General features: G+C 39.9%; 1 protein-coding gene across 1 annotated transcript in view; it reads left to right on the plus strand.

Annotated features, from left to right (window-relative positions):
• HSPA12A (heat shock 70kDa protein 12A) overlaps positions 1–10,112 on the plus strand; it is a 60,621-nt gene extending 50,509 nt beyond the window's left edge. The window contains exons 10-13 of the mRNA XM_009326041.1: positions 297–401; positions 1,501–1,759; positions 3,459–3,562; positions 4,913–10,112. Coding sequence (XP_009324316.1) covers positions 297–401; positions 1,501–1,759; positions 3,459–3,562; positions 4,913–5,547 — 1,103 coding nt within the window. The 3' untranslated portion in view covers positions 5,548–10,112. The remainder of the gene's footprint in view (positions 1–296; positions 402–1,500; positions 1,760–3,458; positions 3,563–4,912) is intronic.
• Positions 10,113–22,956: the final 12,844 nt, after the last annotated feature.

The following is a 22,956-nucleotide window of genomic DNA, read 5'->3' on the forward strand; positions in this document are numbered from 1 at the left end:
ATATGCCATAGTATTAATTTGGTAGCCTGCTAGAATACACCAGCAGCATGAGCAGTTCTACTAATCTACTTTTCATCTGTGCTAAATCAATAGCTTTTGACATCTGAATTTCATATTTGTTATCAATCATTGCATTATAATTACTAATAAAGACCAAGTCTTCAGTGTAGACATTCATGACTTCCTGTAAGTCATTATCTCTCATGGTGATAATGCCCCTGAGAAGCTTTCATTGCAACATGCTGTTGTGATAATGCTAATGTAAATACCATTCGCCTGTTCCTTTGGCAAACTAGGTGACCGTTACATCGTCGTTGACAGTGGAGGAGGCACAGTGGATATGACTGTCCATCAGATCAGGCTCCCTGAAGGACATCTTAAGGAGCTATACAAGGCAACAGGTAATGTCACTTCTACTGCTTGCTGTATTTATGTAATATTTTTACTTGTCAGTGAAGGAAATGTATGCCTTTATTATTCACGACATTTCACTAACAGTTCTTCCTGACATAAGACCAGCATTCAAAATTAGTATAACCTAGCTGCTGGTCAGCAGACAAGAATAAATCACTTAATGCTTCTGATGCTTTGGGATGGTAAACCTCACATTGGAAGGCTAAGGAACTGCCATCTCCTGTGTTATTCACTCCCATTAAGGCCAGGACCTCCTGCCGTGGTCCTGGTCTGACTTCTGCTAGTAGAGTCGTCATCTTCCTGTCCTTTAAGAGGTCACCTGTGTATCACTGCTCTGTCCAGGTATTCAGAGTTGTACTGTGGAGATACGAATAGCTGAGTGTCACAACAAGATCCTTGTAAAGTGACTGTTGGCAGAACAGAAGTTTCCCTAGATTTAAGGGGAAGCTTATATATTTCAGTAATTTCACAGACAGTGTGACAAAGAGGGTCTACAATCCCCCTGGGAAAAATGCACAATGACTGGTCCACAACAAAGATATAAAGTGCAATTCCTTGAATGGTATTCGCATCCTGAACTCCAGATCCCCTTTGACTTTGTCCCGTAACTAAACTGTTACCCACATGAAACAGCCTGTTATTTGTTCCTGAGTCTCCATACTGAGTTAGTCTTCATCTGTATGGTTCATCACTGAGTGTTCTCAGTCTTGGTGGCTGTAAGACTACCTCAGGAAAGGTAAGAGTGGTAATGGGACACTGTACATCAAGTCCATCTACTCCTGAATATGAGTCCAACTCACACTTTCTCATGTGTGGATAAGGAGGCAGTTTCCTTTGCTTGTAATAAAAATGTTTCTGTTTTTATAGTGGTAATGTTACAGTGGCTATGATGGTATAGGGGTAAAAGTGAACCAAAGGTAAGATTATGTTCTGTATTAGACCAACTGTTACATTTAGAAAAGATACCTCTTTCTGTAGACCTTCTCCTGTGGCAGTCCTAGTAGTGTCAATCTGATGTGTACTTGGGCAACTTGAAATCTAGTAAGCAGTTCAGAATATTAAAGCTGTGTTTTGTTTGTAATACAGGTGGACCGTATGGTTCTCTAGGTGTGGACTACGAATTTGAAAAGCTCCTGTGTAAAATATTTGGAGAAGATTTTATTGAGCAATTTAAAATCAAGCGTCCTGCTGCCTGGGTAGATCTGATGATAGCATTTGAGTCCCGTAAACGGGCAGCAGCTCCAGACAGGACCAATCCACTAAACATCACGCTGCCTTTCTCCTTCATTGACTATTACAAGAAGTTTCGAGGTCACAGTGTAGAACATGCCTTGAGGAAAAGCAAGTGAGTAGACGATTGAACCCAAATGGATGCAGAATTAACTACTGATAGCAAAGACAAATAATTAAAATATCCTAATTACATGTAGACGGAAAGATAATAATGTAAAAATGTAATATAAGGATGAGAAAATGGGATTGCCTGAAGTGCAGTTTCCAGAATGAAAAGTTCTGATAAATCTCTTGCAAAAGCTTTTCTACACAAGACTTGCACTCTCCTGGTATTGCTTTCTATGATTTTCATTAGGCCACCACTGCATCACTTTCCTGAATTTGACTATATGTTTTGAGTCTCTTGCGTGTTAATTAGGAAGATCAGATCAAATACAGAATTTGACATCTAAAAGTTAGTTACCTAGAACCTTAACTTTTAGAGGCCTGGGCCCTGGAACAAATCCAAGATCCTGAGTGAGGTGTGTAAGTATATTCATGACTTGAAGAAAGTTATGAACAATACAAGATTACCGTTGAAAACATATACTATTGCATAGAGCTCTGCCAGAGGAAATCATTCTTCTTTTGAAGTGATGGCAGGCTTTCCTTTCTCCTAGTATGTTACAGTTAGATCATTTGCTCAGTAGATGGGGAGACATAATTCCCTGCAGAGATTTTAATTCCTGATTGTAAGTATCAAGAAAGCACCCTAAATGACAAGGTCACAGGCTGCTACACAAAAGGAAGTGAGGAGAAAGTAGAAGTGGGCATTTGGCATCTTTTGAAGTTATGTGCTACAGGAGTCCCGGAGATTAATGGCACCAAAGAGAATGAACAAGAGAGCCTGCTAATCTGGGGCAGAATGCTTGGGACCCAAGAGCAGAAGACATGATATTTAGTACCTGAACCTTGGCTTCTTTCTGCATTTTTTTAATCCAGTGAATGTTGAATGTAGCATGCAGGCTGAAACTCCCGCATCTCTTCCTAAAGTTATTGGTAAATGTACTTTAAGCCTAAATGACTTGGAATCCAGCTTGGAGTCACTTCCTAAATGAGACTGAGGTTCTGAAATCATTAAAAATTTCTGGAAATATTCCCCCTCACAAGACCATCTCCTTCTTATTAATAGTCTTAATGGTGAATCTCAGAGGGAATGCTAAATGTTCTCTTCAAATAAAACGAAATTAATTGGATAATGGGATAGAAAGAGTATAAAGGTGACATATAAAGTGCATGAATGAAAAGGAGATTACTGAGCTATATGGATGTGCATCAGTGATGGAATAACATGATACCTGTATTCACTTAACAAATGTTATGCCTCATTAAAAATGCTGTGCTCCCTTCTGCCTCCTGAGGCTTCCTATACTTGCTTGTTTTCCTTGTGTGTTTCCAGTGGCTTTGGCCTGCTGCTGCTATAATCTAAATGTTGCCCTTCTGGGATGAATCAGTGCTGTTTCAGATGAGGGAGCACTGGATTGACTGCCAGCTGTTTCAGGAAGCGGCTGAGCATTGGTAATGCTACAGAAGGCAATCAGGCAAAGAAAACAACACTTAGACAAGTGAAAAATAACAATTCTCCCTTGAAATTTTGCATTGCTGTAGTTGGTATGGGGCTAGGGTGAGGTGAGGTGCTTTCTTCCAAGCAAAATGCACGCAGATTCTGTGAACTCATTCATTTCTTTATTTAGTGTGTCTTGTGAGTGCTTGGCTGTTTCTTACAGCTCAGCTGTAATGTTTTAATGTCCTTTCTAACCGTTCTTTTCCAGTGTGGACTTTGTGAAGTGGTCCTCCCAGGGAATGCTGAGGATGAGCCCGGATGCAATGAATGCTCTTTTCAAACCTACAATTGACCAGATTGTTCAGCACCTTAGTACGTATCTGTGTGTAATTCCACTTTCTGGCTGAGCTGAAACTGAAGTTTTGCTTACCTGTTTCAAACCAGTAACTGGAATTAAAGTCAAACAACCACCCTATTATGCACCAAATGCGGGCAAAGAATTTAGTTCTGAAACTTGTAGTTCTCTACAAAGTAGTTAGGAAAATAATAAAAGTAAGGGACATCACCTTAACACGTATTCCTACCTAGTTCTAGTACTAGTTATTGAATGTGCAAGCGTTCAGAAGGCTGAAATGCACTGACTAACCCAGATCCTGCTTTTCTTTTTCCTGTTTAGGCAACAACTAAATAATGCCAGAGATGTAACTAGTTTCTGATTATTCCTGTTATTAAGACCTCTAGTTCATTTCTCCTCAGTAGAAGGACTTATAAAGTCGCATTTGTTCATGACTGTCCAAATCACTGACATCTCTAAAACGCAAATAATAAATGATGCATCGTGGTAAAAGTACTTCCCGGCATGGCTTAAGCAGCACTGAATTTATTTATCCAGTAATGGGAAGTGATGTAGGCTTATTAGGAAATTTATTATTTAAAGTCTTCCTGGTGGAAGATTGGATTTGTATCGAGTATAATTATGTACTGAGCAAAGTATTGCTGTTCTACACATTACAAAGCACTAACTGAATTGTATTTGAAGTGGAATATCCAGCTTTACTCGCTATGTGTGAGGAATTACTAGATAAATTTTGAGAGGTCACAACTTAGCTAGTACAGAACAGCTTATATGTGAGCAGAGAGGTAGAGGTCTAGAATTACAATAGTGACAGATACCTCAGTCCTGCTGCCTCTGTTATTTGAGCCTACAACTGAACTGTATGATTTTCTTGAAAGTAGGGGATGTGGGCTTAAGCTAAGAAGGAACATCTATAAAAATGTGAAGAGGTATTATTTTGCAGATAGTACATGTGGTTAAGATGTTAGGGTCAGAAATAATAAGTGAATTTAAAATGGGGTGACTTATCTGGAATGCAGTAAAGGGTATGTGAACCGGTTAGGTTTGGGAATATCTCACTGATACTTGAAGTGGCAAGATGATGTCTGTTTCCCTACCACCCATAGTATGACTGGCAGGGTTTCTTTTCAAGAAATCCGTGTCTCCCTTTACTGGTAGAAGATAAATAAAAATGCTGTTTTAAGTGCCACTTCAGAAATATTGTATGCTTTGAAGTAAGTTTCCATTCACAGTGAAATAGAGTATAGAAGAGACTATGCATGTACATTTGCATAGGACATTCAGTGCACTCAGACATTAGGAGTTTCACCTGCATTGCCTTGTCACGGTGGATTTTTCCCTATTGAATGGGCTCTGTTTCTGTTTAGGTGATGTGTTTGATAAGCCAGAAGTGACCAATGTCAAGTTTCTGTTCCTGGTGGGTGGCTTCGCTGAATCCCCCTTACTCCAACAAGCTGTCCAGAATGCTTTTGGTTCGAGATGTCGAGTCATCATTCCTCAGGACGTGGGGCTCACTATCCTCAAAGGAGCTGTTCTCTTTGGTCTAGACCCTGCTGTCATCAAAGTGCGGCGTTCACCTCTCACCTACGGTGTAGGTGTGCTCAATCGATTTGTGGAAGGGAAGCATCCACCAGAGAAGCTTCTAATCAAAGATGGTACACGCTGGTGCACTGATGTCTTTGACAAATTTATCTCAGCCGACCAATCTGTAGCCCTTGGAGAAACTGTGACACGCAGTTACACACCTGCCAAACCTTCTCAGTTAGTAATAGTGATCAATATCTACAGCTCAGAACAAGATAATGTCAGCTTCATCACCGAATCTGGAGTGAAGAAGTGTGGCACCCTTCGCTTGGATCTCACGGGAACTGATGCTTCAGTGCCAAACAGGCGGGAGATCAAAACACTTATGCAGTTTGGGGACACTGAAATCAAAGCCATGGCCGTTGATGTTGCCACCTCTAAAAGTGTCAAAGTTGGTATTGATTTCTTAAATTACTAACAGCCCATTATCCCCACCAAAGCCTGTTTGTGAGACTGATCTTCCACTATTCCATTTTTTGACTTTCATATATCACGTAATCAACTTGAATTTCAGCAGGCTATAGGAGAACAGCTAGTAAGGTGGGGTGTGTCATGTTTGTGCCCCTTGATGACCAAAGACTGGATTTTGAAAGACCCTTAAAAAGTTTTGGGAGCAAAAGTTCCAGAGGTAGTAAAAGTTCCCAAGTTACTCAAGCATGCTTAAAGATCTACCTTTATTAAGTAAATACTTATTATTGTTGGGTCCTGAAGATTAGTTAAAAAGATATAAAATCATAATCTCTTTGCCTTGTTCTTGTTCTTCTTCTTCCTCTTCCTCCCCAAAAAACCTCACTAACCCATGTGGTTGTTGTAGGGGGCGTATCTGTGTGGGGTATCTGTTTAAACAGCACCATCCTCTGGCAATGGGAACAAATTAGCAGTCTATAGTGTTCTTTTGTTCTTTTGATTTTGCCCTGTGCTTTCAAAATTTTAAGTGCTGAAAGTCAATGACTTAAAGAAGTGGGAACTGAGTTTCTTAAATTCTGAGATCCCACTGGAAAGAAAATCCTCAGAAATCCTTAAAATTAGATTTAGGGAAGAAAAAATATTTATATTAGGAGCCTAATACTGATTTCTCCGGTTTGAAAACAAGGCCTTTATTGTCAAAGCTCTCAGAACTAGCTGTTGGATTAAATAGCTAGCATTACCCTCATTATACTTTGGAAAATTATTAGGAAGAAAGCTATTTCCCTTTTTGGGTCTTCTAAACTTACTTTATTAGTCTCCATCTGAAATCATAGAATCACAAAATAGCTGAGGTTGGAGGTGACATCCATTGACTCTCTGGTCCAACCTCTCAGCCCTAAGCAGTGTCAGCTAGAGCAGGATACTCTGTCCAGTTTTTAGTATCTCCAAAGATGGAGATGCCTAAACTTCTCTGGGCAACCTGTTCCGGTATTTGATAACCCTCACTGCAAAAAAGTTTTTTCTTACATTTAAAAGGAATTTCAATTTGTGACCATTGCCTCTTGTTCCTTCACTGGATACCTCTGAGAAGGCTGGCTCCATCTTCTTTCCTGTCCTCTATCAGGCATTTATATACATTCCTAGCATCCCCTGAGCTTTCTTGAGTCTAAAGACTCTCAGCCTCTCCTCCCATGACAGATACTCCAATCCCTTAATCATCTTCATGACCCTTTGCTGGACCCAGTCCAGTATGTCCATGTTTCTCTTGTACTGAGAAGCACAGAACTGGACCTGGCACTCCAGATGTGGTCTCACCAGGGCTGAATAAAGGGGAATAATCGCTTTCCTTGACCTGCTGGCAGTGCTTTTCCTGATGCACCCCAAGAGGCTATTGGCATTCTTTGTTGCAAGGGCACATTGCTGGCTCACGCTTAACTTTGTGTCTACCAAGACCCCGAGGTCTTTTTCTGCCAAGCTGCTTCCCAGCCAGTTGGCCCGCAGCATATACTGGTGCATGGGGCTGTTCCTCCCCAGGTTCAGGACTTTGCACTTTCCTTTGTTGAACTTTATGAGGTTCCTCTCTGCACGTTTCTCCAGCCTGTCAAGGTCCCTCTGACCCATTTGGTTTATGAAGCACTTCTCCAAGCGATTATATTTCTTTTCTTGTTAATCCCTGTGTTAGATTTGGAAGTACAATTAGATGATGGCTGTCCAGGAAGATTTAAACAACTTAAAAGAGAGGAAATGTCCAGATCAAACGTACCGTAATATATTTTGAGTGGCAAACATTTTAATTGAGTAAAATATATTTCTGGGTTGAGTTGAATGGCTAGTAAAGTGGAAGGCAGAAGCCAAGAGAATGAAACTACAAATAGCATTAAATAAAGCATTCCTTACATGGCTATGAGCACACAACTGTAACGCAGGTGAAACAGAATGATGGTCATGGTAGCATCTTGTTTTCCAAATAATAAATTTCTGGAAATGTTTTCTTAACCACATTCACCTGGAAAATTTCTTCTGCAACTGGAACAGTTTTTATTTTGCAAGACGCTACAGGTGGACAACTTCTGAAACCTACAATCTATGTCTGCTATGAACTGACAGCTTCAGGTTCAAATCCAAATCCCACTCCAAATTGGCAGACTGATGCTAATCTGTAGAATCACCCTAAAATGCTAACACTTTCAGAAAATTTATACAGAGCTGCCTGATTACCTGCTGGAATTCAGTACATTTTTGAAACTTTGCAATGTTAATTGTTAAACTAAACCCTCATTCCTAATAAGTTGAGCATGAGTTAAATCCATTACTGACACTTTTGGGAAATGAAAGCTTTATCAATTATTTCACTAATTTACGTTCCAATCCTGCACTTAAGCTTTCTGTGTTTAGCCTGGAGTTTTGCCACAGTAAAGAGCTGCAGAACTGGTCTACTGCATTTTGCCATTCAGTTTTCCGTGTCTCCTGCAGAATTCCCTAGTTGAATATGAAATGTGTTCTGTATTCAGTTAAAAAAAGAGGGAAAAAAAAAAAAAAAAAGGACTGTGGAGAACGCTAGTCACAGTATCTGGCTGGATACTTTCTATAATTACAAAGTGTGCTTGCTAGCATTCAGTTTCCCGCTGCCTGCAAAATGCTTTAAAAGCTAAATACTGGGATTTTTGTGTGTGTTGCTTTCCATGGTTTACAAACAAGAAACTTTAAGATGAGTTATGAACAATATAATTTTATGTATATACAATATTTAAATATTGTACAGACTCTTTCTTTCTACAGTGCTATTTTCTTGTATAAAAATGCTCTTTGCCGCTGTTGATTTCATTCAGCTGTTAATTTTAAATAACATAGTTTCTCAATCAGCTTCCGTAATTATAGGCTTTTAAAGATGGTAAGATATGAAATGTAAAAGACTGTTCTTATAATGATAGGAAAGAAATGTTGGTGTGTCAGAGAATACAACATTCTTCCTGCAATGCAAGTCATACCAGTTAAGCATATTACACAGATGCACTAGTATGTTGCTGGGATTTTCATTTCTTTGTTTCAGATGGTGACCATTCCATCTCCAGCAGTTCATCATAATAATGGATGAATCCTCCTGTAAAACCAAGTTAAAAATTAGATTGTATGATCTGGATATACAGCTTCTTCACTGGGTTTTGGGGTTTTGTTAAGGATCTTCTCTAGTTTAAAAAAATGAAACACAAAACTACCTTCCAAAGACAGGCAACACTGATTTATCGTAGCTGCAGGTAAGACCCAGTCTCTGTCTACAACTACCACCTACCTAAAGACAAAATTCTTAAAGAAAAGTAGGCTTTGGTGTCTTTGCATCCTATGTTAAACTGAATCGGTCCAATTCTGCACGGATTTGTTTCTTGTGGCCTTAGGTTAGCACAGAATTTGGTCTAATAAGTGGCTGCAACCACCCCCTCTATCCCCCCAAGAGGAGGCGAACTGCAAGATCAGGTGGCCCTGATCTTTGTTGATCTTGATTTTTGTGCTGTTTTAGCCTGTCTGCAGGGAATGCTAAGGGTAGTTTCTGCAGCTCTTCTGAAGCATCGTAGCGATTCTCTGCCCTTTCTTATTCACCTTTTGTGAGATTCCATCTGAATCCAAGCAGGGGTTTGTTGCTGAAATGACTCCACTGTAACCGTGAAGTGTGGTTTGCATATTTTCGCACTTCCTCATTCAGCCTGATGAGAGCACTCTCAAGCTTATCTTTGCAGAGCACTGAACTACTGAATAAACTTCCAGCTGTCCTCGTTGCCCTCTTTAAATCTAAGAATGGAAAATTAGCTTGTCTTTCTAAGGAATTAGAATTGTAAGTGGAATATTATGCTGTGGTCTGTAGTCTATAACCTGGTTAAACAACTTTACATTGTAAGTGGCATGCGGATGCCCATTTTGATAAAGGATGTTGGGCTGTAAAATTAATATGAAATTCATTAGGAAAGGAGTCATTTTTAGAATAGTAGTTCTGATACTTTTGCAGGAGATTCCCTGCAGAGCGTTTTTTAGAAGGGGGTTTCAGATGACATTGTGCAACTCGATGTTGCAAGGCCTGCTGTCCTTAGGGAAAGCAGAAGTTTTGCTCTAAGGAGCAGCTTGCAAGTTTGGGTCCAAGTTACTTAACTCTAGACTGAAAGTTAGCAGGTAATTGTGATAGAATGATTAATTGTGCTAGAATATGATAAATGTGCAGTGATGGTTAGGACAGTTTACATTGGTATGAATATACCAATATTTATATACAGGAGTTTTAATGCATTATTATGAGAAGGCTAATTATATATTGCAGAGATTTAATCGCCAAGATAAGCTGCATATTTATGATATGAAGTGGCTTAAGTGGATGAATAGTATAAAAGTTGTTGGGCATAACGTCACAGTACTCACCTGCTTGAAATAGTCTTAAACTATATTATAAAACCAACCATTGTGGTCTTGTTCACCTCTGTGCAAGATAAATTCAGATTTCACTGATGTTTGGAGCTGTTCACAACTTGTCTGGATTGTATCTTGAGTGTTCTTGTGTCTTCAACCATGTCAAATAAACTACAGTAAAACTAAGCTTTCTTTTTGGGTGTTACTATTTTTATGAAAATCACTATAAAAAGGAACCTAATTAATTTTGAAAGTGAGAAAGGCCAAGTGGTTATACTTGCGTTTGGATACTCCTTCGTATGTGTAACTGAGCAAAGGAGATATCAACCGTATGTGCTGCTTATCAGATTTCTTCAACCTTTTAGATGCGTGGGCACCTAGAGTCTTTGCCAAGGCCTTGCAGGCCCAGCACACACAGCTCTCTGACAAGAGTTGCTGCATTTTTAGTTCACTTGTGTACTTTCTAGGGGGACTCAGTATGTGCCTGAGGTGGAAGTCCGCTGCTGGGGATTACTCAACTTCCACCAAAGTTGGTGTAGCTCTGAGTAGGGCATCTGTTGGAGTTAAGACAAGACGACTTTGGGCAATACCAAAAGCAGATAAGTTATTTTCTGTAATGATGCTTTGAGGGAGCTGGGAAATCAAATATAAAAACTGATACATCAGAGAGGACTGTAGTCTCTTAGGCCTTGTCAAAGGCTGGTTTATTCCTAGAACTGTATTATCAGGCCAATAAACTGGCCAATAACCAGGTATATTTGCATGAGAGTTTACATCTTTATTGTGTGTTTCTAGATCTAGGAACGTTTAGTAAGATCCAGCTGCACTGAAAAAAACTTGTATAACAGTTTGTGCAATATTATGTTTTTCTCCTAACGGTTGCAGGCCTCTCAAATTCGGCAGTGTTGGCATTAGCGATGGAGACGATTCAGTGGTGTGTGTGACCTTAGTCTACAATGCTGCTCAGACACAAAGATGCAGAGAATGCACTCTGTAGCGGTGCATAGCAGCTGCTACACCCCAACTTCCACCTATTTGCTGCAATGAAGATGTTTTACAAGTGCTTTATGACTATAATTATAAACACCGTCCTAATAGGCTAGGTACTGTATTTAACTTGTAATGAACTTGATTTCAGCTAAACATTCAATTAATGTTACTAGTACAATGGGAAATATAATTACAGTCTTCAGGGACACATTAAGAACCAAATTTTGCTTTCAGCGTTCTAGCGCATTGCTCTTGGTTTCTAGGGGAGTTTCACATATATGCATTCATTGGCAGAATTTGGCCCTTTTGCTGGACTTTTCTAAATCTTAAATTTTTCTCATATGAGTGTGTTTATATTTAATGTTACAGCCCCATCTTGATAGGAAGGCGTTTGTATAAATCGTTGGTTCTACCAAGATCACATAAATCCTTACTGAAATTTGCAGACTGTGTTTTCATGTTAATAGCCATGGAATAAAACAACTTCTAAAACAACCTCCGTGACAGCAGTGTCCAACGTCCCAAAGAGATTCTCTCCTTTCAGTTTTCTAAGCAGCTACATTAAACACCACCCAGACATCTGTCTTAAGGACAATGGATTCAGAATCCCCTTAGCGCAAGAGCTGCCTGATTGTCAAGAGATGCAGCTCAGATAAATCGGTGAGAACTGCAGATGCTTTGTGTAACTGGGATTCAGGCCTGTTATTTGCCAATCTATCTCGTTAGGTACTGATGTTGGAAAACTTGTACTTACTTTATTAGGAATAAATTCTGTTTTATTAGTTCTCATTCATCCCTTGCTATGTTCTAACACACAGAAACATTTTTGTGGTGGGACTGCTGTAGCGTGACAACAAAGTATTGGGGGGGCAGAATTTTGTGCTTTTGTTCCTTCAAATAGAGATCTGAAAGTAGCTATTCAAAGAAAGGAAGAAGTTTGCACTACAACCTGTGCAGTTCCACGGATGCAAAGAGCAATTTCTTGCAGCAAAAACTGTCTTGTGCCATCTTGCAAATGCATCACAGCAAATGTCAGCAGTGCTGAGTAGCCTCTGGGGAGGTGATGTATTTGTGATGTATTTGTGACTATGAGTTCATGAAAATTCTGTTTTCAAACCTGTGACTTTTAATATGTGGATGTTCTTACGGATATGCCTTGTTTAAACACACAGATGGCTTCATTGACTTCATTAGCCGCATGCTCAGAAGTCTGGCACAGATTTTGCTACACTGCTGGATTGAGGTACGCAGGCAATGCAGGAAGCATATTCCTCAGATCTTAGAAAAACTAAATACAGAAGCTCTAAAACAGCTATAGCAGCACCAGTAGTTTTTTAATGTATAAGCTTTAAAAAGTGAGTCTATATTTGAGATTTTTCTTCTAGAGTTTCCTGGATCTAAATTTTGAGTTCTTAGGAAACAAACTAATCATTCAAAGGAAACCTTCAAGGCTAAATTCCCAGAGAATATGCTTTTCATCTCTTCTGAATTTTAGTGCACTAAACATTCATTTCTAATTGTCCATAATGTGAAATCACTGTTTTAATAGTAAAGACAGTATTAGTAGTAAATTGTGCCATTTCTATTACATGGCAATTTAAATCCTACCTTTACAACAAATTTTACTGCAACCTTAATTACTTGTTACTGATGAACAGATAATGTCCCTCATGTTTTAATTTATATTACATTGTAATTCTTCTATAGCTTTCCTCCCAGTTCTTCGGACTCTTACAGAAGTTGAGACCCCGGTTTCCCTATTTGAAGTTCGTTCTTTCCAAACGTTTTCTCAGACTCCGCTATTGAAATAAGTTCAAACCATTGAATATCTTCTCTTGGGAACATAACGTCCAAATCCAAACATGCCTTGACTCTTAAATGCATTGGCTCAAGCTGAACTGCAACCCAGGCTTTTTTTCTCCCTCCATCTTAACCAAAGGTTGTCTTGTATTGGCATTTTTCATTGTATTTCAGTCTACAAAGGATGGCCCAGAAACCCATTTTGCCTTGATAACCTTTCACTGCTATAAAACATTCCTGAGTTACAACTCTTAATTTTGTCACTATTCCTTTTCTTCCTAGATTGCTTCATGCACTCCTTCCCAGCAGCCAGCACCAGTGTCTGAACACAACAGCTATTTTAACAGCACACAGCTTACAAACTGGAAGGCTGAAACAAGACGTCACCTGTGTGCTGTTGAAACTGTTGTTTGGCAGCCAGGAGGCAACTTCCTATGTGTGAATTTTGACAGTGCAGTGGAAATGACACGAACGCTTAGGCGAGGGCGCCTTTCCACTGTTTAGGGACTGTTTTGGATCTCATTAAATTCAATAGAAAGGTTCATACTGACTTCAGGGGAGCTTTGAGTCTGGCTGTTAGCCAAGCCCTCAAATCCTTTGTAGCCGGAGAAATACACATTCAAAAGTAAATAGATTTTGAGGAGCTAGCTGAATAAAAAAAAAATTACCTCAGCATCACTAAGAGTTATATCAAAAGCAGCTGAGCACATACCTCGCTGATATAAAGGGACTAAGTGCAGTATACTAAGTTAGTCAGTTAACTGCAAACATTTTTCTGCAAACGAAGAAATTCTGTATCTTCTTTGTTTAACGTACAGTTGTGTAGGTACTGGCTATAATTTTGAAGTAGTATCTATTTTTGCATTTTTCAGGTACTGTAATGATAGGGAAAAGCTTACTAGATGCTACCATCCCAGGAGCACTGGCTTTGTGCCCAGAGCAGAAGTTAGCAAACTAGGACACTACCGTGTTCGCTACCATGTGATGGCAAAAAATTGTTTTAAGAACTTGGTAGATTGCAACCGCTATGATCCTTCTATCAGTGTCCACAGGTGAGCTTACATAAACATGGAGGAATGAAAAATTCAATGTAAGCTTACTCTGGGGAATATTGTCTGCTGCAGCAGAGCCAACAAGTAAAAGGAGGATGATACTGGATTGAATGTAAGAAAACCAAAGGAATCATCTGAAGAGGTGCATAACAAGGTTTGGATGTAGGAGAACAGAGGCATCGGTGTGCTCCAGCAGTAACTGAAGATCAGGGAAGGTTTCAAAGTAGAAAGGAATGGTGAGACTGACAGCTGTGAATGCCAAAATTTGCTAAACCATAGTAATCTAAGGAGTTAGAAAGGTGACTCTCCCTTTCCTAAGGACAACAAGGAGTATTTCCTTCCCTCTGATGAGTAAGATCTGCACCTCTAGTAGGAACTTCCGTCTGCCATCAGCTGATAAGAGCTGACACCAGACTGAACATATCCTCTTCCTTTGTAGTACAAAGAACAACTTCAATGCTGACCTGATGCTTCCCCCACACAAGCACGCTGCATACCGTATGTGTGCTGTCACTGCGTATTTGCTAACACGTAGCAAGGTTGCAGTTAAAGCACTGCAGTATTATGTATTGTTCACAGAGCTTTTACTTTTCATCTAGTGACAATCATAATGGATCTATTTTCTCAGCCCATTCCCGCCCCGCCGGACACACACTTCATCTAGATGACTATCGACTCCTCAAAATGAGTGGAGTTGAATGAACTTAACTGTGAGAAGAACTGAATCCATCAGAAAAGATGCTGGTCCTGTGTGACATCTGCAGGGGTTCCTGTATTTAACTGTGTTTTTCCACAAACAACATTACAGCACCCTCCTTCAGATCGTTTTCTCCCTATGTTCCTTGTGCAAGTAGAGGTCCCAGATGGCAGTAGTATCTGCAGAGTGTTGGGAACATACAGCTAGCTGTATGTCCATGAAGAAGTCCTTAGCAAGTAGTACATAGGTGGGCAGGATAGATATTTTGTCAGCCTAGGGCAATAAGGTCAGCATTTAAGTCTGGTAATTGTATAAGGCATTTAAAGAATCAGGTAACATGACTGAGGGTGTACCAAAACACCTTTAAATTATTTTGGTAGTTATTTTATTTTGTCTTAGGGATGAGACAGATGAGACCGAAGTTCAAAAAGTACCACACACTTATCAAAGATTCTGCAGGACTAAGGGGATGCCAAAATACACTGACCACATCCCACAGAAGCATTTGTCATTTCTGTCCTTCAGAGTCAGGTAGTATATAGCATTAATTGTGGGTTTAGATTTTTTCCCTTTTTTTCCCTATCTCCGTGCAGATCCATCCACTATTTTTGCTGACTGCAATTGCAGCTCAGGAGCTGCATCACAGGAGATGCATGTATCTGGAAAGGACCTCAGACATCAACTTACTGTGGCAAAACAGTGTTAGTTCTGCCTACAATACTGATGACTTCTGTTTAATCTGGTTTTAAACCTTCTGATGTTGCAATGGTGCTACCTACGAGGCAGTTTATTTGTGTTTTGCTGTCCTCACCTTTCTAAAATTTTACATAATGTCAACTCTGACTCTGTGGCTGTCCTGCCCCTAGAGAACACAGGAACATTTCATCCCCTTCCTGCTTCTGACAGCTTTTGACATATCTGAAGACTAGTCTCATGCTTGCCCTGAATCTAATTCTCTAATTAAACCCCAGGTTTTTCAATCACGTTTTGTAGACCTGTAATCTTTTTTCACGTCTCTGTTGGCAGCATTGAGGATTAGATAGTGGATGCTGGTTTCTTGCAGATAAACATCGTGTTGCTGGAAAGACTTTTGGAAACTGATGACGAAGTTGTTCTGTGTGCAGACACATGGAGGACTTGTGTTATGCACATCCCACCACAAAACAGAAAGCCCTGGTGAAGTATCAAGAAATAATGAAGTGTGATGTGAGTAGTGGAGGCACCTTGTGTTTTTGACTTTTGCAAACATCAATTAAAGGCCTTCTTGCAGGCAATCTGAGGGGTGCATGTTTAAACCTTAGGAGCTTGTTGCAGTAGTTAATATTATATTAGCTGGGTGTGTTTTTGATAAATTGTACTTATCAGGTAACCGCAGATCATGGTTATGAAACATACTGCAAGTTTTGCACTTATTTTGCTTTTAGAATTTGCATTGTTAAAGCATTTTCCTTAAACTCCTATACCGTTGAAATTCTGATAAACTACTTGTGCTTTACTGACCTGAAGCGTGTTGAGCTTTTCAGCTACGTGAAAAATGCTGCAATGAAAAACTTCAAGGAGGGTGAGAAATCTCTAACTTCCTGAACAACTTGCTGGGGAAGTTTAGGCAGGATGCATTGAGCTTTTAACTGTGAATTTAAAATGCAATAAAATACTCCAACTGCAGAAAACCGAGCTCCACTCTGAGGTTAAAAACTAATTTCATCTGGTAGTCACCCCTACTTTTGACTAGGTGTCAGCACCTCTGGTCTTTAAGTCTCCCTTACACACCCCGTGTCATTAAAATCCCTGGCTCTTCTGTGGCTGTTACGGGACATACTGTGCTTTGGAAAATGAGGATCTAAATGAAGAGTGTTGGAAGACAGTGCTTTAAACTCAGTCACTTAATTGCTATTTTACTCAGAATTGATGGGTGTAGAAGAATCACGTGATCTCTTGGTAGATTCCCAATGCTCCATCACCTAAATCTGTATGACCGTTATGATGCCAACAACGTATGGTAAGCCTGCGTAGCACTACTTTCTGCTCTGCTTAACCAGTGGAGAAAGCAGAATTGCTGTAAACAATAAAACAGCTCACTGTAGTGTAAACTCTGTAATACAAGACCTGTTTCATCTGCCCTATTCTACTCCTCCGCAAAGGTGAAATGAGGCATTTTTCACATTGTCTCCATACCCAAAAAAAAGCCGTCACATGAACAAAGAAGATTATGGGATTGGCATGAACATCTTGGTGTGCCCAGAGAACCCCAAAAGATCTGCCCTATAGATATGCATGGTCTGCAGATGCAGGCCTGGTTGGGAGTGACAGAACAGCTGGACCCGTTTTGGATACCAAAGCAGAGCAAAACAACTGGTGAAAGTCCCCAAATTTATTGAACCCTTCTGGGGGCTTTTTGTGTGTTAAGTTATATTCATCTTCCCGGAGTACTATTAGCATATTCACCTACATTTAAATAATTAATTTTCTTGTTACATGCCAACTCTTAATTTTTTGTTCTTTCAAAATTATTGAAATCTGTGACAAGAGGTAGTGATACGAGGAAACGTTTGGTTTCTGATTTGTTAATCAATTCCATAATATCTCATTCTTCACAATTGCTTTATTTAATAGCACCAATTTCTGCTTTCAGGTCTTGACTTCCCTGTGAAGCATTTAAGTTTCAGAATTTTTTTTAATCTTTTAACCTTTATCCCTTTGATTTTTTTTTTTTTCTCAGCCTATAATTTATATACAGTCTCCTGTCAGAGGAGGAGGTAGACTAGGTGATTTTTACTGTATTGCAAATTATAATTATTATCGTTATTTGCATTAGTAATGGATTCATTCTTATCACTGAAAACAATTCCATTATCTGATCAGACAGTTATCTTCACACTGTCCGTGATCATATATTTTCATTAGGCACCTCTTTCTCTGTGGGTCAAAAGGAGAATTATTCTTTAGTGCAGTCAGTTTTCTCTTCGCTTTTATCATTTTCCTTGGTTAAAAAGAAGTTGTTAATCCCTTACAATTGTTCTTTGCAACAAGAATATTCCCCTTTCTGCTGCTGTGTCATTGTCCCTTCAGACCCAGCAAGGAATGCACATCGCTGCTATGAACTGCCCTTCAATGTCCTTTCTGTCGTAGCCGCCGGGGGAGGGTTTGTAATTCAGGTTCAGTGGGGGGAACTGAGAGGCTGATTTTCATGACCCAGCGAAGACATTTTGACTCCTTTTTGAATTAAAGCAAAGGCTTAAGGATCTACAGTCTCTCTTTAATGAAGTGGGGAAACCTCCTTTCCCAAACCCTCCCTCCCCACGTCCTGTGGGAGACGCGGGTTTGGAGCTGGATGATTGCAGGCTGAGGTTGCAGGGGGAGCAAACACATCCTCCTCTTTGACTCCCTGCTGAATTTACTGTGCCTCTGCAGGGGTGTAAAATGGTCAGATGGCACCGGTTTCCAAACTGCAAGCAAAGGGGAGATGGGAAAGGTTGGAGAGAGACCTGAGGTCAGGCCACAGACCCTCCCAAGGAACTGACAGCAGCCTTGGTGAGAGCTGAAGGTGGTGGAGAACCCCTTGCATGCTTCCTTCCTGTTGATTTTTATTCCCTCACCAAAAGAGAGATGGTTGGTGTTTGAGTAAGGAATTAAGGAGTGTAAGGAAAAGGTTGGCAGTCTAAAACAAGAGTTTGGGTTTATTTTTAAGCAGCTCCTTTGGAAGTTTCTGTAGCCTGATTCAGGCTGCGGTCAGCAAACAGTGCTCAATGTTCAGAGAAGGAGGGGGTGGCTTCTGCTCTTCCATCATCTCAGGCAAGACATACACATGCTCATTGTGTGGTTTGTGTCCCACGTAATTAAGGTGATGACTATATTCCTCCTCCATGAAGAACCTCTTCTGAGTGAGAAACGGTACCGCTCTCACGGGAGACCTCACTTTCCAAAGAGGATAATCAGCACTCCCAGGGGAATCCAAACTCTGAAACTGCACCCCCCAAACTGAGGCACCCAAACCACCAGTATTGTTCATTGTTGTTATTTTTAATGAGATCAAGTGAGACTATCTAAAACTATATGCAAAATTATAATAATGAAAATTATTATGCAAAAAAGTGCATTGCTTTGGAGGTTTAGATCCCCTTTTTTTTCCCCTTCGCCTCCCTAATTGGTTTGATGTGAAGCAATTATCCACGTAATGCAATTAAAGGTAAGATTTTTGATAGGATATGTACCGCAACAATAATTACATGGGCCATAGCACAAAGAGGGACTTGAATGCAACTTTTGTCTTTGGGTCTCACATAATATATGTCTTCAGTATGCTAGCAAGTGTAGTAGCCACTCAATTGTTATTGTGTAACCGAATACAACATTTAGACTAATTTAAAGAGTACTTTGCTTCTTGTTTCTGTTTGTATACAGGCACAATTTAGAAGTAAGTGACATGTAGGCCACTATTAGTATTTTTTCATTTAGGGCTGTGGGAGCATCACATCGACCTTCTCCTTTCTTCCGCTGCCCCCTGCTGAAGCCTTTTGTTTTGACCGATTAAAAATGCTGATACATTTTACCCTTTCATTGTCTTCAAATTTGAGAGTGTTTGCAGAGGAAAAAAATGGGTATCTGAACTCATTATGTAATTTTTTTTGGCAAAAGACAGTATTTTCTTCAAGTAAATATCTCTTTTGTGAAAGAAACAGTTTCCAATTTTTAAAAGTAACAAGATTTTAACAAGTTTAGCCTTGTTTTTTCACAATTAAATGCAACCATACAGACTATATATTTCCGAAGTATGAGCGTGTGGCAAAATAGCTTGTGATTTACACTCAAATTAAGAACAGAATAGCCTTCAGACATAACATCATAAAATTCCTATTTGCAGCCTCTGATGACACATCCCAGAAAGGTATGGAAATAAATATGCGTACATAAACACTGTCGGCTGTGGCTAGGTGATGAAAGCTCTAATATGACAAACTAGATTAAAAAAAAACTCAAGAGGTTTAGGAAGGAGAATTCATCAATGCCAAATTAAGATATGCTCAAATATTTCTTGAAAGATAGAACCTCATTATCCTACTGATTTATGGAGCAAAGTAATGACTATAGACAGCATTGTCTAAAGACAACAATGAGCACTGCTATATCTCAATAATAATTAGTCACATGAAATCTTCCCATTTTTTTGATTGTTCCAGATGATTTGTAATATAGGAGAGAAATACATTGCTTATGGCAATCTAAAATGTGATGAAAATATGTGGCCCAAGTTGCTCCCGTATTTAAAATTCTGATTGCAATGCTGCCCACCAACAAAATAATAGTAATTTCTGGCAGGAATTATAAACCTAAACTACAGCACAAAGCGTTGTTCACCAAATTACTCATTCCATATCCACAATTATAGCCCATTTGTTTTCTTGTGCTGATAACAAAAGATACATTTTAAGATCTGCGCTGTGCTACTCTTCCTTTAATAAATAAAGTGAGCTTTTCAAAAGCTACAAAGTGATGCAGATAAAAATCAAAACATTTCTACATTTAAAGATTCAATCAAAGACTTGCCATGAATGCTGTGATATTAAAGTTTAAAAAAATAATCAATTTAACTGTATTTTTGAACATGATTTGTCACAAATAGCATTCCCAATAGATAAGAATGATTATATGGTAAAGAGCGTAATTTATATATCTCAAGCGCTATGCTTTTGTCACCGACATCGTTAAGGAATTTGACACGTTTGCAGGAGAACAATGTATGTCAACTGAAATATATACCAATTAGCCATAAATGGGACACTGAAATGAATGATGCATGTGCATGCTATACTTACAAGTAATAACATGTGGTTTAAAGTCGCTTGCGTTTTCAAACAAGAATTCTTTTTATGTTGTCATTTAAAAAATCTAATATTTCAAAAGGTCAGGAATAAATAGCACCATTAGCATTAAAAGCTAGCTAAAGGGAAAGTAATTTGTTGTTCATTTAACATTGCATTTTATGTAATAGCTTTGTAAAGTGTTCGGGAGGGGGAGAGAGATTTTACTCTGCTAAAACAAGATGACGGCAGCTCCAGTTCATTATTAAAAGGAGATTTTTTATTATGCTATTGTCAGCTTTAATGTCTTGATTCTGTTAGGTGTTTGTTAAAATTACATGGGCTGCTGAAGTGGCTATGGCAAAGGATAATGCGAAGAATATCATGACTGTCAAAACAATTGTGTAGGCAAGAATCTGCTTATACTAAGGTAAAGGAACAAAAGACAAAGGAGAAACTCTTCTGCAGTGTTAGGAAGTTAATAGCCCTGTTGAGGTTTCCTCAGCAGGAGGTACTGAGATCAGGAAGCCAAATTCTAGAAGAGACAAATAGTCAAGGCAGAAGGAAGCAGGCGATGTCAAATGGACGCTGGGTACATGGAAACACAACATCAGATGCCGGCTCCCATGTCTATGGTTATGCGTGCTCTGGGTAAACCCATAACTATTTATCTCCCTGGAGAGGGGATGTGTACTCCTCCTTGGACTGGATGACATGAATGAAGCGTGAAAGCATGTGGAGTCCTGCGGCTGGATCCTCTGCCTCCTGCGCAGCTGTGGCCGTGCAGCTGCGGAGAGCCAAGAAAGGCTTTGCATGAGCAACCCGAAACTGGACTTACCGCAGCTTGATGCAGGACAAACAATTCACGTCCTTGAACTTATTAGGCCTTACCCTCTTCTTCTGCCACTATAAGGTTGACCATGGATGGGAAAAACTGGACCCAAAATAAACGTTAGCCCATACCCCTCATGGAGAGCATATGCTGGGAAGAAAACACACAAAGCAAACTTCTCTGCTGTGCACTTGCTGCTGCCATGAGGAGCTGCACAGGGAGGGAAGAAATTTAATGAGGGGAAGACACGAGTAGCATCATCAGGGTGAAAAACATTTGTTTTTCCCTCTTGAGAGAAGCTGGACAAGATATTCTCTTAGCATTTTAATACCTCACACATCTGTGACAACATAGCAAGGCATGTCTGAGGGGAGACATCATCGCTCTCTACAACTACCTGAAAGGAGGTTGTAGCGAGGTGGGTGTTGGTCTCTTCTCCCAAGTAACGAGCAATAGAGACAAGAGGAAATGGCCTCAAGTTGCACCAGGGGAGGTTTAGATTGGACGTGAGGCAAAATTTCTTTACTGAAAGAGTGGTTAAACATTGGAACAGGCTGCCCAGGGAAGTGGTTGAGTCACCATCCCTGGAGGTATTTAAAAGATGTGTAGATGAGGCACTTAGGGACATGGTTTAGTGGACATGGTGGTGTTGGATCGACGATTGGACTCAATGATCTTAAAGGTCTTTTCCAACCTTAATGATTCTATGATTCTATGATTCTATGTCCCCTTTACTAATTCATATATTTATTCCCTATTATCCTCCCTAGGGCAAGGTTTCAGGGACTCGGGAAACAGTGATTATCCAGGTCAAAATTTGGTTCATACTGTGCTCTTGGGGGAGCACAATTGGGTAGTGCCTTTTAATCTGGGCAAGAAGCACAAGTGCAATTTAGAAGGTTTTCAAACATAAAAGCAAGCCTGCACATCTCTGACTAAAATTGAAATTGCTGAGGGATATTCTTTTCTGTTGGGTTAAAGCAAGGAACAGTTTGGTTTTCACATAAGGAACTTATTCCAGGTCTGAGCATGCCCATAGGTTGCCAATCTTCAGTGCTGATGGTTCTTTTTCTCCTCTTTACAGCCCCCCTGTCATCCTGCAAGAGCTGGCAGAATGCACCTAATTAATTAAACTGCTTTTTCTTCTGTGTTAGAAGAGCAGTGCTCTAACACAGAACAAATTGGTATCAACCACCACCACCACAAGGGGAATCTGAAGCCTTGCAAAGGGGCTGATATCCGTCAGGACAAGACATTCTGGTTGAGGAAAGGTCACAGAGAGAGGCAGAAAGAGCAGAGTGCCCCAGTCTGGGGAACCTCAAGAGAAACTGCTGCAGAGAAAAGGTCCCAAGGAGTGGTAGATCTCCAGGCCCCAGCAGTTCTGTGGGTTTTTCAGGGAGGATGGGGTTCCTCTGGGAGCAGAGAAGAAGCATCCCACTTCTCCAGCAGTAGGCTGAGGGAGCCAAGACAGGATTACGTAGGGAGCAAACTATTCACACTTCAGCTGAAGGTGTTTCTCAAAAAGCAGGGAAAGAAGTGACTCCCTCATTGCATTACCTGTTCTGACCACATTATCTGGCAGTTTTGTTCAAGGCTGAGGGCCAGCATATGGGATTTCAGGACACTTTGGTGTTTGTTCTGATTATAAGCATTTTAGTGAAACTTCACTAACATTTGAAATTTGCTATGCAGCTTTCTCAAATTAATTCTGTCCAGATCATATAGTACAAGCTTAGTTCACCATTAACACACCAGAACACATTACCAGTTCTCCATCGTGTTCACTGTTCCATCTCTCACAGGTAATTAAACTTCTGTCCTCATTTTGTAACCACTCGCCCTCCTATCTCTGTTTCATCTT

Source organism: Pygoscelis adeliae, unplaced genomic scaffold (genome assembly GCF_000699105.1).
Source record: "Pygoscelis adeliae isolate BGI_AS28 unplaced genomic scaffold, ASM69910v1 Scaffold4, whole genome shotgun sequence".
Taxonomy (NCBI): domain Eukaryota; kingdom Metazoa; phylum Chordata; class Aves; order Sphenisciformes; family Spheniscidae; genus Pygoscelis; species Pygoscelis adeliae.